Here is a 13,052-nt window from a genome sequence, read left to right as displayed (position 1 = left end):
CTGAATGCAAACAATTTGAGGCTTATTTGGACAATTCTTTTGTCAGAATAGCTAAAATGTCTGTGTGAAATATATAAAATAAAAAGGATTGCTTTCTTAGACAACCATCCTAAAGAAAGCAATCTATTTGTTTGAGATTCCAAAGGTTGACTCTATTGACCTCAAGGTCAAATGCTTAAACGTTTTCAGTCTGTTTGAACTTTTCTTCAACACACATTTTGTTTACAAAAGATGTTCCACGATGATCAGCCAGCTAAATAATGTTGTATTAAAAACAGTCTTACCCTTGCTGTCACTTCACTGCACTGCACTGCCCCATCTGCACTATAGTGGGGGAGACAAATGGCCCAAATCTCCCTCTTTCACTCTTTATAATACCATTACTAGTTATTGCCTTCATTTATCTCCGGTATTATCATTACTTGAGGTGATTGGCAGTCCCAGGAGATGCTTTTTGGCGGGCCCTGCCTTCACTTAAAATGTGTGAGCCAAGCGTGATGGAAGGGCCTCTTTGCACCACATAGTACCTACCTTCTGATCATCTGTTATCTCTGACTGAACATATTGGGTTATTAATTTAAAGAGGGAATGTGTTACTGTAGGCGTTCAACGACCAACGTGTGTCTGTAGAAGCCTAACATGCTCGTAGCGGCCTAACTGTAACCCAATAAAATGCACAAATTCTCTTTATGTGCCGGCATTCCACAATTTCCATACTGGAGCTGTCCTTGGTGCTGAATCTGATTTTATTTCCAAGTCAGATTGAAAACAGCTCAAAGGAAATGTGCTTTAGTTTTAGCTTTGAGGAGAATTCAGTTAATTTAAAACAGCACTCATATAAGCTTGTCAGACTCAAATGGATCAACGTAAGTGCAGCTGAACCAGGGATTTAAACTTTTTTATTCCACGTGTTCGTGATAAGCCCTGACGCCTACATTTTAGTCAGTTCAGTCTGCGATTTAAGGGCCTTATGCTAGCAGCTAAAGCAGCCTGCAGGATACAGAACTTTGCTAAACTCACTACTTTCAAATTTTACACATCCAGATTTCTCCCATTTTCAGACTTCAAGTCTTCATCTCGCTCTCCCTCTGGAGAAAAGGTTATGCTTTTCATATATATGCACTAGTATTAATGACCAGACAACCATGAAAAGTCAACAACCATGCCGTGATAGTCCTCAGCTTTAAACACGTCATACTGTTGTGTAACAAACCCGTGCGTAATTGCCCCCACACTTAACTCCAAATGAAACATTTAGCTATGTTGAAGAGAAGAGGTGGTGAGAAATAAGAAAAAGAATGTGAAAGCACACACACAAAACCACAAACACACTCTATGCTCTTTGCCATCGGAGAGAAGGATTCATTTCTTGACTCAACCTCCACTGTGCTATGCAGAAGAAAGACAATGTGAATACAATAGGCACTTTGGTGATTCCGCAGGAGGATCTTTGAATTAGGGGGAGAGGAGGAGTCTGTCAACAGGAGGAGAGCAAAGTAAAGCTACGTAGCAATGAATGCTATTGATGTTTCGCCTGCCTTTTGTGTCCGTGCGCATGTGCATGCATGTGTGAAAGAGGGAAAGATTGCGAGGCATTGACCAGAGACACAGGCCTGCTCAGCTGCCAAGTTGCATTAACTGTGTATCAGTAACTGGCTTTCATTCCAGTGCCTGCAGCAAATCTGGATCATCAAGTAGGACCATGATTAGTTGAAATGCATTTTCAGCTTTTTAGCTCTTATAATTGAATTAATATAAATTAAAATCATCAACCTTTTTAACATGGTTTCCAATTTTCAAATCTTCTCAAAACTTCTTCAACTTTCAACTTTTTCAGCTTTTCCAATATTTCAGCTAGAGACACCGTTTAAACTTCAAAATGTTGACACAAGTCTTAACAATTTCATAAAAAAACATCTGTTGATATGAATTATAAGTTTTTCATAATCACTCATTATGTTTCATTAGTTTTTGGGTCCCTTTCGAAGTTACAGTGCGTGCTAGAGTTCTCATTTCTGTATTTTCAGCAATTTTGAAATTCATTTAAGCTTTTCCTATTTCATTTGTTTCAGCAATGTTTAGAATTAATTTCTTCATTTCTGTACTTTAAGCAACTTTCTGAAATTAATTTGAGCTTTATGCATTCCAACGCATTTTCAGCAGGAAATGCGTTGGTTTCCATCTTTGGCCTTGATCATGTTTACTGGCTTTAACTGAGTTTAGTTTAAAGCACATTGCAATTAAAGCGGCATCTTTCTTTGGTGGTAATCACCTCATCAGATATTTAGATATTGTTGTCAGGCCTCAATCCATTTCTGACATTATATTCCACATTATATTTAAATTGAGCTGCACAATAAATGTCAAATGCTTAAGTTCATTCACACTAGTTTTCCATTAACCAGTGGATGGGCGGTGGAGTTTATGTATGCCCGTGAAGTGGGAATAGGTGGAATCTATTATATGCTATATCATCTCAGTTGCTGATTGATACATCAGGCATGTACATTGCTACTTCTAATGAGAGACGAGACAAGACGAGTATTCGTTTCTGTAACATCTTGCCAAGTTCTCATTCAATCAAAGCTGACTTATTTTCCCTCGGATGGGTGAGTGAACTCTTTTCTTTCTGCACATTCCCATCGTTGGATCGCCCTGGGTAATGGTGTCTCACTAGAACAATGAGGATCAAAGCAGGGTATGGCTGCAAAGTCATACCCTGTTGATGAGACGTGCTTTCTCCCTCGGTTGTACTGTACACACTAGCACACACACGCAAACACAGACACACACACACACACACACACACACACATGCTCTGGCGATATTAGCTGACGGCATGCTGTCTGGAGTCGCATGAAGCGCTGGGGACCTGCTCCTACTGTCCCCAGCTGTCTACATGAATTAGTAACACACAGTGCCGCTAATGCCAGCAGATCACAGTCTCAGTCATTGCAACATCTGTGCACATCTGAGTACATCAGTGTGAGTTTGAAAGTCCTTGAACGTAGCAGGGGGAATTTGCCCTAAGGACTCCTGCAACAGTCAGACGACCAGTAGGGGTAACAACCAGGGCAGGGCAACGTGTCCTTTTACACGCTCAACCCTATCCCGCTGCCCCGTGCAGGGGAAGGTGTGGCTCAGGTGATGTCATCCAACCAGCACCTCCACCAGGCCGTCACTGCCGCCCCATTCAGCTCATCACTTCTTAAACAATCACTTCCATCTGCTTTTTCTATTTTAGTTTCCATCTCTTTGTTTATCTCTCTCCCTCTTTCTCTTGCCACAGAGCCCCTCCCCCCCCCCCTCCCCCCCGACCCCCTTGCAGGCAAACAGGAGTATTGCCAAGAGGAGCTCTGTTGGCCTGCTTATAATTTACATATGTAAATGAGAGCCAATGTTGCTCGTAAATCTGCAATTAAGCAAACAGCTGAAGCTTACAAACAACGTCGGCCCCTATTACTTTACCAATAATAGAGTTCTTGTGACTGATTTATATTGCCAACCCCATTACCTTCTTTCTCCTGCCTTTATGCGATTGGTTGAAGATAATGTGCTGGACTATAATCAAGGTCTTTGACTAGTGGAGCAGCACAGTGTGTTGACAATAATCTCCATACTGTTTTTTCCAAATACTTGGGAGCAAAACACAAGCCTGACTCACTATGGATGCCTCGTTCAAAGTGCGCAACAGCATGCGTTCATCAAAGCACTGGAAGTCTGTAGACTGATCTTTTATTGAGTTGCAGAGGTCAAACGTCACAACAAAGCCTCTGAATTCATACCGTCGATCGTTCCATTGAGCTGAGCTGGTTGTTGAGTGGGATCAACTATACTAGTAATCTGAATCACATTTATATGATTGATCTCATCTTAAATTTGAAATAAAACATGAGGTTTTTGTGAGGATTACAAAAATGTTTAAAAACAGTATACGTTGGCAGGTTGACAATTGCATTCTGGAAATTTCCCAGTGAAGCCGCCATCACCGTCCCAAAACACATTCCCCAAGTAGAAAGTTGGACTTTCTTACTGTGTAACATCATTTATATATAGAATTGGTCGTGGTATCTTGTGCCGACTGAAGATAAGGAGGTCGCTTTTGGGAGTGCGCCGTGGTCGCCCCAGTGCTCTTAATAACTGCATGTGCAGAGCTTTGAGGTCACGGTGACCCGCCCCATGTGTGAGGTGAGTGAAGATTGTCCATCATCACTTCCCCTTTGCATGATTCCACCACAGATGAAACCAGAGGAAGGATCCAAAGTCTGTTTGGTTGGGAGTCAGAAGTAACCAATCTAGGTCATGCATTTTTGTTTTGATCTCTTTTTTCTTTCATTTCACTCATGTCTCTCTGACACAAACATTGAAAAAATGTTGCCAAAAGGAATACAACTTATAAACTATGCCATGCTGTACAACTAAATAGACTGAACATGTCAGTGTTTGGGTGTTTGTCATATTGTAACATGTGTTTCTGGGTTGTGTGTTTCCCCCCCTTGTGATTGGTCCAATCTCAATATCCCCACTACACCCCAAACCCTGAATCCTCAGAGGCTCAGGGTCACCTGGCAAATGGTCGAGTGTGAGAGTCATGTTACGTCCCTGTGACAACGTCAGAAAATATGATTTACCATTGAGGCTATTTATTTCATACTTTCTACTCTCTGATTTAAACGTTTTTTCGTCAAATTAGCAATAATAAAAACAAGTGACATTCAACTGTCATTCTAGCAGCAGCGGGCTGACATCACTGACGTCACACGTAACGTATCATGACGTATCATAGTACCACCAAGAAATAAAAACTACTTTCCACCGTGCTGAAACCTAAATTTAAACCACATTAAAAATATCCTGATGAAAATGTGATTCAAAATGTCCAAAAAAAACTTTGACAACTTCCATCTAGAGTTTTGTTTTCCATTAGATGTGGAAATGTAACGGTGTCTTAACAGCTCCCTCCAAAATACTTGGAGTAGAACAAGCAGTTCTCAGATCAATGCCTTAAATACGGTTACCTATATTTCACTGTGAAATACTCTTTCTTGCTGTTAAATAATGAAAGATTAAGAACCAAAATAATCTCTAATCTGCTTCTGTGCTACAAACCTTCCAAACATCTCTGTCTGGGGACATTTTGCTTACTATTGCAAGAAATCACAAAAGAAAACACGTCCCTGAAGGAGCTGTTTAAAGGAACTACCACAGCTGTGAATAAGAATGTAAGATCTGTCCCAACTCATTCAAATCCAGACCGAACACAAGTCCTTTTGTCGCCACCAACTCCTGAGGAAATATCTGGATCTTTTTTTGTCTGCGATGGGCTTTGTGCACATATTTCTCGGGGAGGTTGTCACGGCGAGCATCTTCTTCAACAATCAAGCAGTCACACGATCAGTTGTTAAGATAAAAAAAACTCCTAATGAATTGGTGGGATTGGATTATGGCACATGATGAGAAATTAGGCCCGGGACTGCTGAGACGTTAAGCGCTACAGTCTCAGACCCTCTCTAATAGCGTGAAATGAGAACGGATCTGTTAAAGCCTCAAAGAACACAGAAATGGGATGGGATTGGCTTTACGCCATCGTACATTACCGCCCTCACACTGATGGGCCCTTTATGAGACTTAATTTAAAAGTTGATGGCATCTTTAATGGCCACGGCACTGGTTGTTTTTCTGTGTTTTAAGACGCTGCCTCGCTAATGAGCAGAGGCAGCCTCATTTGGGGGAACGGAGGACAGAGAAATGTTTGGACCTGTGGCGGGAGGTCATTATGCCCCAGCTGTGTTGAGAAGACAGATACGGCTGAGTCGGACCGCGCTCTGGCTGCTGGTCAGTGAGCCCGCCGTTTCATGTAACACATGAAGCCCTTTACAGCCTGCAGCATCCGGACAGGGAGATGAAGTGGTCCGCTGAAATGACAAATGGAGTGTCTGTTGGTGGAAAGCTGCTCGGGTTTGTTCTTCATGCCGTGACTCTTTGGCATTTTGTTTGGCGTCCTTGTTTATCTCCTGAATCAAACGCAGAGTAATAGTGCAACGTGTTTGAAATGGAGCCAAGTGTGTCAAAGACTTGAAAGGCAGCCAGTGTCCTTTTCGTTCTCGGAGACTACTTTTTGATAAAGTTAATGACTGCGGTTTGAAAGACACAGATGAGTGCCTCTTTTTGAGTAAATGTGGTACATCGTATCTTGCACTGATCTTAATGATTTGTTATAATGAGGTATGATTTGTAGCTGCAGATGTTGCCTTTGCAAAAGGTTTGCTAATTGCTTTCAATTAAATAGCTGTTTGTATTTGTTGATCAGGTGTATACACTATATTAAATGAGTATAATTGGTGTGCTATGGCATGTATTTGAACTTCCTAACCTTGTGATCCGGCAAATGATTTGAGTCAAATTGCGGGGAAGGTATTAGGCTCCTTTTTTGCAGATTCTATTAACAACGTATTGACATATTTAGTTTTGTTTGTAAAAACACATTTGCTGCTTCAGTCCTGGCAATTCTTCATTTTATTTGTCGGTTTTTAGTTTTCATGTATAAATGGGGAAAACAGGGTGGTAATCAGGCAAGCGGTTGGGCCGTTTAGTAGTGGGGGTATTAGTCACTCCGGTGCTCTCTGCCCCCCCCCGCCTCCCCGTTATAATAGTAGGGGAAACACTGTTCCTGTGACTTTACACGTTTCACATATTTTTACCCTGAAAAACGTTCAGCTTCCATTCCTTTACTATGCAAATGTTTCTATGCGAGTCAATGCTTGAGGGCAATTAGCTTTTGGAGTCAGTCAAATTGAGCTGTATGGCTCAGCCACGGGAAAAAAAAACAAGCCTCTTTCATTTCGGTTATGTGTCTCACACTTTTTATATTGTAGTTGTTAATTAAGATATTAATAATTTGGTTCACTGAGGCGTAATACGCTTAGAGCGAGAATATGCTACTTTCAATACAACAATTTGCCCAATATGGAGAAACACGTTGGCAAGTAAGCAACTGTTCAGTGTAGAATTTATGTGCATCTTACCCTGTTGGTAAAAAAGCTAATTTGACCACGTAAAAAGAAGTGCACATGGGAAACTTTTTCATAAAATACCAACCGGTGGATTCAGTGGGGAGATTCAGTCGAATCCAGTGGATGCACATAACTCTCTTTTTCATGGACTGTCACATCTCACGGCTTCAGTTGCTGCCTTCCGCTGTTGAAAACATTTTCCCACCTTTATAGTTTTATGTATTTCCAAGTTGTTCGAGCCTGACAGTAGCAAGGGACCAAGGGAAGCGTCAACAGCTCGTCTCTCTCGGTCTTTGAAAAAATCATCCTCGTTTTCAACAGCGAGTCTTTCTTCCAAAGGATGCCTCTAATTGGAGGAGAAAAGGGCTTCATTCTGACGGTGCGGGAGATTTCAAATAAAGCCCATTGGCCAATGTAAGGAGTCATTAAACATGTCATTAAACCCAGCTTCTTTGATATAAGCAGATGAAGCTCTGGTCTTTGAACGGGATGATGGAATTTAAACTGGTCTTGCGGCGGTGAAACGTTCATACATGTGCTGACGACACTCTTCCCACACAATTGGTTGGTGTTGGTGTATTATATTCTCAAAGTAGACCTCTTAAAATCCTTTTCATGCAGGAGGGCACCAAATCATCCAATTATAGAAGGAGGAGAGTATGACATTCAGCCATTCAAAAAGAATAATCTTGATGTTCTCAGACTGGTCACGCTCCTCTGTCTGACTCGCACTTCTTTGTCTCACTGTTGAGGCTGATTTTTTTTTTTTTTTTTTAACTCAGCGGTCTGATTTGGCCTGCAGCGAGCGTCTGATAAATCCCAGTGGAAATGTCGGCCTAAACAGCCCGGTCTGAAGTGATTATGTGAGTGCAGTGTGAGAGATTCCTTTAGGGCCTGTGGGAAGCCTGCACTTTCTTTGTTGACAGTAGCAATGAGGAGAGAGAGAGAGAGAGAGAGAGAGAGAGAGAGAGAGAGAAAGGTAGAAGGCCAGGAGATGATCTAAAAGGACAGAAAATTGCTGGTTTCTGGGAGATTAGGGGAACGTGCACATATAAAACCCTCAGTTTGCAGCAAGCTCTTTGGTTCTCCTTTATATCTTTATCCACATATCCAATTAGCATGAGAACTACATTCCTGTAACAGCCAGTTACATGTTGTAACAATATTGAAATTAATCAGGTAAACCTCCCCATTTGGATCTTATAATATAACACTGTCACACAGCCTAAAACACATTATACTGTAAAAATGATTTTCTCTTCTTTCTAATTTTCTTCTCTTCTTCTTCTCTCTGAAAAATCCCTTCTCTTTAAAAGGAATTTCTACATTCATGTCAGTCCACATTGTCTTTATAAGTACTGCCAAGCAATCAAATTGAAATTCTGTTTTTCGGCACTGCCATTGGCTTGTTTACTGAAAAAGTAAAAAGTATGTCCTTCAAGCATCTTCTTCTCAGAACCGTGGAGCTAAGCCCTAGAAAAGCGAGCTGTCGTTTATCGCTGCCCTGCAGACAAATCTACTCCGAATGGTCAGTGAGTTTCACTCATTGGCTCAATAATCCATTCTAGAATTTACTCAGGGGCTCGAGGCTCTTGCTGCTTTTAATTGTGGTCCTTTTGAACGGATTCCTCTGTATCATCTTGAAATAAACTTGTTTCCACACCATGTGACGATTGAAATGATTGGACATACAGCGGCGTTTCTCACCAGTTCTAGAGCTACTCCGCGCCGCGACGGGGTAAGTCTAAAACCTCCGATGTTTTCAGATGTCCTCGTGGAATCCAAAGCCAGAACTCGTAGAGGCAGACCCGAGTCACACGTGGATTGATCTCACTCCAGTGCTTTGTCTTTGCACGGATCTGCCCCGATTGGAGCTTTGGCTCAGGCCATACCGCCATTGGACATCTCGTGGACTTCCTTGGCCACCTTGGTGCTTTGCGGTTATGCCTTCCCTGTCCCCCCCTTCCTTCCTGCTGTCCCTCCCATAGTACACAGTGGTAATTGAGTGAGAACAGTGGCCCCGGAGTCCTTGTGTAATCCACACTTTATAAGCACTCTAATTGAAGTGCAAATTCAATACTCCCTCATCAGCCTTTTACTGGCTGTGCCTTTGCCTTCACCCCTTAGGTAATTACAAGGAGACTGGCAGTTCAATCATTTTGCAGAAAATAAAGTAACAAAAACAGACACACTAGCTGAAAACGCCGAATCATTTTACCCTGGATGTGTCGAGTGTGATTGCTGTCTCTCTGTCGGCAGAGAGGTAACCTGTGTGCCGAAGAAACTTTGGGGACCTCACCCGAATGCAACGCGGCGTTGCTCAATGCTCACATTTCCCTCCTCTTATATTGGTTTGCCTGTAGACACATGCGCGCTTGGAATGAAGAACAATAGCAAGCACACGCAGATCCGCACGCACACGCTGGCAATTTCCTCTTTGTATAGCTGTAACACACACGCAATCGTACATGAAAGCGAGTTAAGTGCACACACAAAGGCACGTAGCTGGTGTTTATTGGTTCGTCTGTAATACTGTGTGCACCTGTGTGGGAGTGTGGTTTGGAGCTTTAATTAAACTTCCTCTATTTTCTCTCAGCTTGTCCCCATAGGGCCCTGTCTTCTTGCCGACCACATGCTTATTTATTTATAATTGCATCAAACTCCAGAGCTGAGCCATGGCTGAACGTGGTGCCAGACCTGTGGAGTAAACTGGGATGGTCACACAATAATGGGTTTTCATGTACTGAGACATCGCACCAGCAGGGAAAATTCCACATCATGAATCATTTAGGGAACCACGGTACGTTAAATAACAACAAGGTGAAAAACACGATTATGATTCCCAACGCCAGAGTTTTAACACAGAATGTCAAAGCAGATATTTACAATGGTCACACAACAGAAGAGCTATTTCGTCCTGCAAAAGTTCTTATCAACACCGTCCCTGCAGCACCGGGCTCCTCAAGAGATCAAGCATACCTGAGAAGAAAACAATCAAGGTGTTATAACAACTTTGATCTTCTTCCTTTTATTTGACTGACAGTTTCTTCTCTCCTTTTTGTTTATCTTCCTAATTTGCTTTGCCTTAAACTAATTGTCCCACCAGACAACCTTTTGGATGAACATCACAGCAAATCGCGAGTGCTTTGTTGAAGTTGAAGGAATGTGATTTAAATCTTCAAAAGAGAAAATCACTTTATGATATCGTATAAACTTGTGAAATTGCCAAGCTACCCTACACGGGCATCTTCCCACATGTGGCGACTTAATATCTGAAACACAGCTTTCTCACATCTGCAACACAAACAAGCATGCACATCATTCTTTTCATGCCCAATTCAAAAGCTGGCATCAAGATCATAATCTTATTATGGAACATCTTTTCAAGTCATATTATCAAACCGGGATAGCTGATAAACACAGACACTGCACTGTACTTTGTGTCTTGCATTATTCTCAGTTGACTTGTATTTGCCTTTTCGATCACCTCTTGTATCCTCAAATGTATACCTTAAAAATATAGCCTCACTTTTTTTAAGGGCAATAATGAATACAAAACACATTTATGGGCAGGTTGCAGCGTGAAATTGGATTTGTCGTGATAAAAATAAAAATGTGTAGCAATGGTAATGATCATTTAAAATCAATCTCTTCGTGCGTGTCCGATACCTCACCATGCAGCATAATACGATATACTATATCGGAATTTCACAAACACATTATTGTGCACATAGTTTCAACAGAGGAGATCATTTGAGTTTCACTAGCAAACTGTTGACTAATCTTGGAATTTTCCATCTCAAATGTTCTTTCGGATTGAAAAATATAGTGACTTTATTGTCCATGGATGGGGAATTTCCGTGAGAAGCATTAGTAGTCCGTTCACGTTTTGACATTTTCCATCCATCCACCAGATGTCCTCAGACTTCGCCATCATCTGACCGCCCCACCCGTCTACACACCTGTTTCCATTTGCTGTCACCTGCCCTTATGTTGCATGCTCTTTCCCTTGATCTCAAACTACAGTAAATCACAGCATGAGGTGCAATAGCACGAGGGATCAAAATGTAGACAGTTAAAAGTAAGAAATGCGTGTTTCGTCCCGTGCAACATCCGGAAGCGATCACACCAAAGCACTTCCAGCATGGCCAGCCGCTCGGTGGGCGCATGAAGACGTCACCGCGTAACCCGGAAGTGCAGCGATAACTGCGTTCAAAAGTCCTTTCGTTGAACAGCGAAACAAAGGTGAGTTTTTAAGCTGCACAGATGTCTCTTTCTAAACGCACTGTTCGCATGTCACGTTATATCCCGCGTGTAACGTGAGTTTGGGATGCTTCTCGGCTGGGAGCGCTTCCCACGCACAGCAACGGCGGGCCGCGCGCCGCGCGCCGCTCATAGCAGCAGGGTAACGAGCACGGGTTGCTTCGTGGGTCATCTGCAAATTAAACAAATAAATAACTTAATATCACATGCCAAATAATCCGCCCACCATTTGTGCACCAATATTTTTTTTTGCATTTCAGTTTTGATGCTAATACCGTTTGTACTTTTTACACTACCAGGGCAGTGTTACTACTTATAATGTGTGCACTTTTATCTAAACAGAGAGAACTATGACTTTGTTTTAGGTATCTATTTTGTGTCATAAACATCCATGTTCCAAATAACAGACTAAAATCCTCTACTGGTAAGAGAAGACATGCTCATATCGTTATCCATTCAAATCTTACTTGACTAAAAGTCCAGAAAGTATTGGCATCAAAATATACAGAATAGGCAGAATAATGCATATCATTCTAGGATTCAAATCAGTGCAGCGCTTGTGTGTGAGCCGCACTATATGGAATCCAGCAGCATCATCATGCAATGTAAACGCTCACTTAAGTGCCTCATAATTGGTACTTGTACTTAATTACTTTCCCCCACTGCTTAATTTTGAATTGCTGTTGCAATAACAACTGAGTGGAAACCTTTTCAGAATGAATAAATGAAGTCAAGAATTGCCTCGTAGAGGGGAAGTTGATATTGAAGCTGGGTGTGTATCGGGGTGGTGGCTTCCAGCAAACAAAACTCCAAACCATGTCCAAATAATTGGACAAATCAATTCATTAAAAGTTTCACCATACTGCCAAGTAACAAGACAAAACATGTCTTCAACTAGAAAGACGTATTGATACCCTCACAGATGAGTGAACTTTGAATTGGTGGAAGGAAACGCAACGAATAACAAGTCAAGTCATTTGAAACTTCACATAAAATCTATTCTCAATACTTATTTAATGATTAGAAAAAGTTGTTAGCAGTATTTTTGCGCCTGTCTGTTTATGCAGAGAGTTTGATTCATTTCAGTCCACGGTTTGACAGTATTTGAATCTGAACGAGAACTCTTGCTCCTCTCACACTGCCACACAGATGGTTTACATAGCTGCAGGTCAAGAGCGATTTGTGACTCGGCCATTATTGGTGTCAAAATTTGATTAAGCTGCAAAATAAAATCGCTGTCTTTGCTTTTCGGTTCTCTGAGATATTTTCACAATTTGACTTCCTCATGCAAACTGTTTTATTTTAGCTCCATTTCCAAACAAACAAATAAGCGCCAACAAAATGACCCTGAAAGCAGCACAGAAAAATATTCAATGTCTTCTAGCTGAAGTAATAAAGAAGTATTGACCAGATAGGGATCATATTTTGTAAATAATGTAATATTTGAAAACATGAGTAATGACCACCGTTTTTATTATTTACACTTTTTGCATTGGCTCGGCCATCTTAAGTAACATTTTAAAATGCTGGCTTACTAATCATTAAAATAACTAATTAAACCTCTGCTTTTCCTGTTTTGACAATTCTGCTGTGAGAAGGGCCCGTACTACACAACGTTAGAATGCATCTATAAAGATTTGTTGGTCATGCTGTTTTTTCGTGGTTATGCTATTGATTATCATATGAGAAATACCACATAGCCTATGTTGAAAGACCATGTATTTTTGTATATCTTTTCTTTCCACAATTCAAAGTAACACATGGCCTGTAGTCATT

General features: G+C 41.4%; 1 protein-coding gene across 1 annotated transcript in view; it reads left to right on the top strand.

Moving 5' to 3' along the window:
- The window catches only part of spop (speckle type BTB/POZ protein), a 72,640-nt gene that overhangs the window by 5,275 nt on the left and 54,313 nt on the right, over nt 1-13,052 (top strand). Inside the window, 1 exon segment of the mRNA XM_062566201.1 lies at nt 3,128-3,144. Coding sequence (XP_062422185.1) covers nt 3,128-3,144 — 17 coding nt within the window.

This window comes from Pungitius pungitius, chromosome 12, assembly GCF_949316345.1.
Source record: "Pungitius pungitius chromosome 12, fPunPun2.1, whole genome shotgun sequence".
Lineage (NCBI taxonomy): Eukaryota > Metazoa > Chordata > Actinopteri > Perciformes > Gasterosteidae > Pungitius > Pungitius pungitius.
Note: the sequence above shows the minus strand (reverse complement) of the source record. Positions and strands in the feature narration are given on the sequence as shown.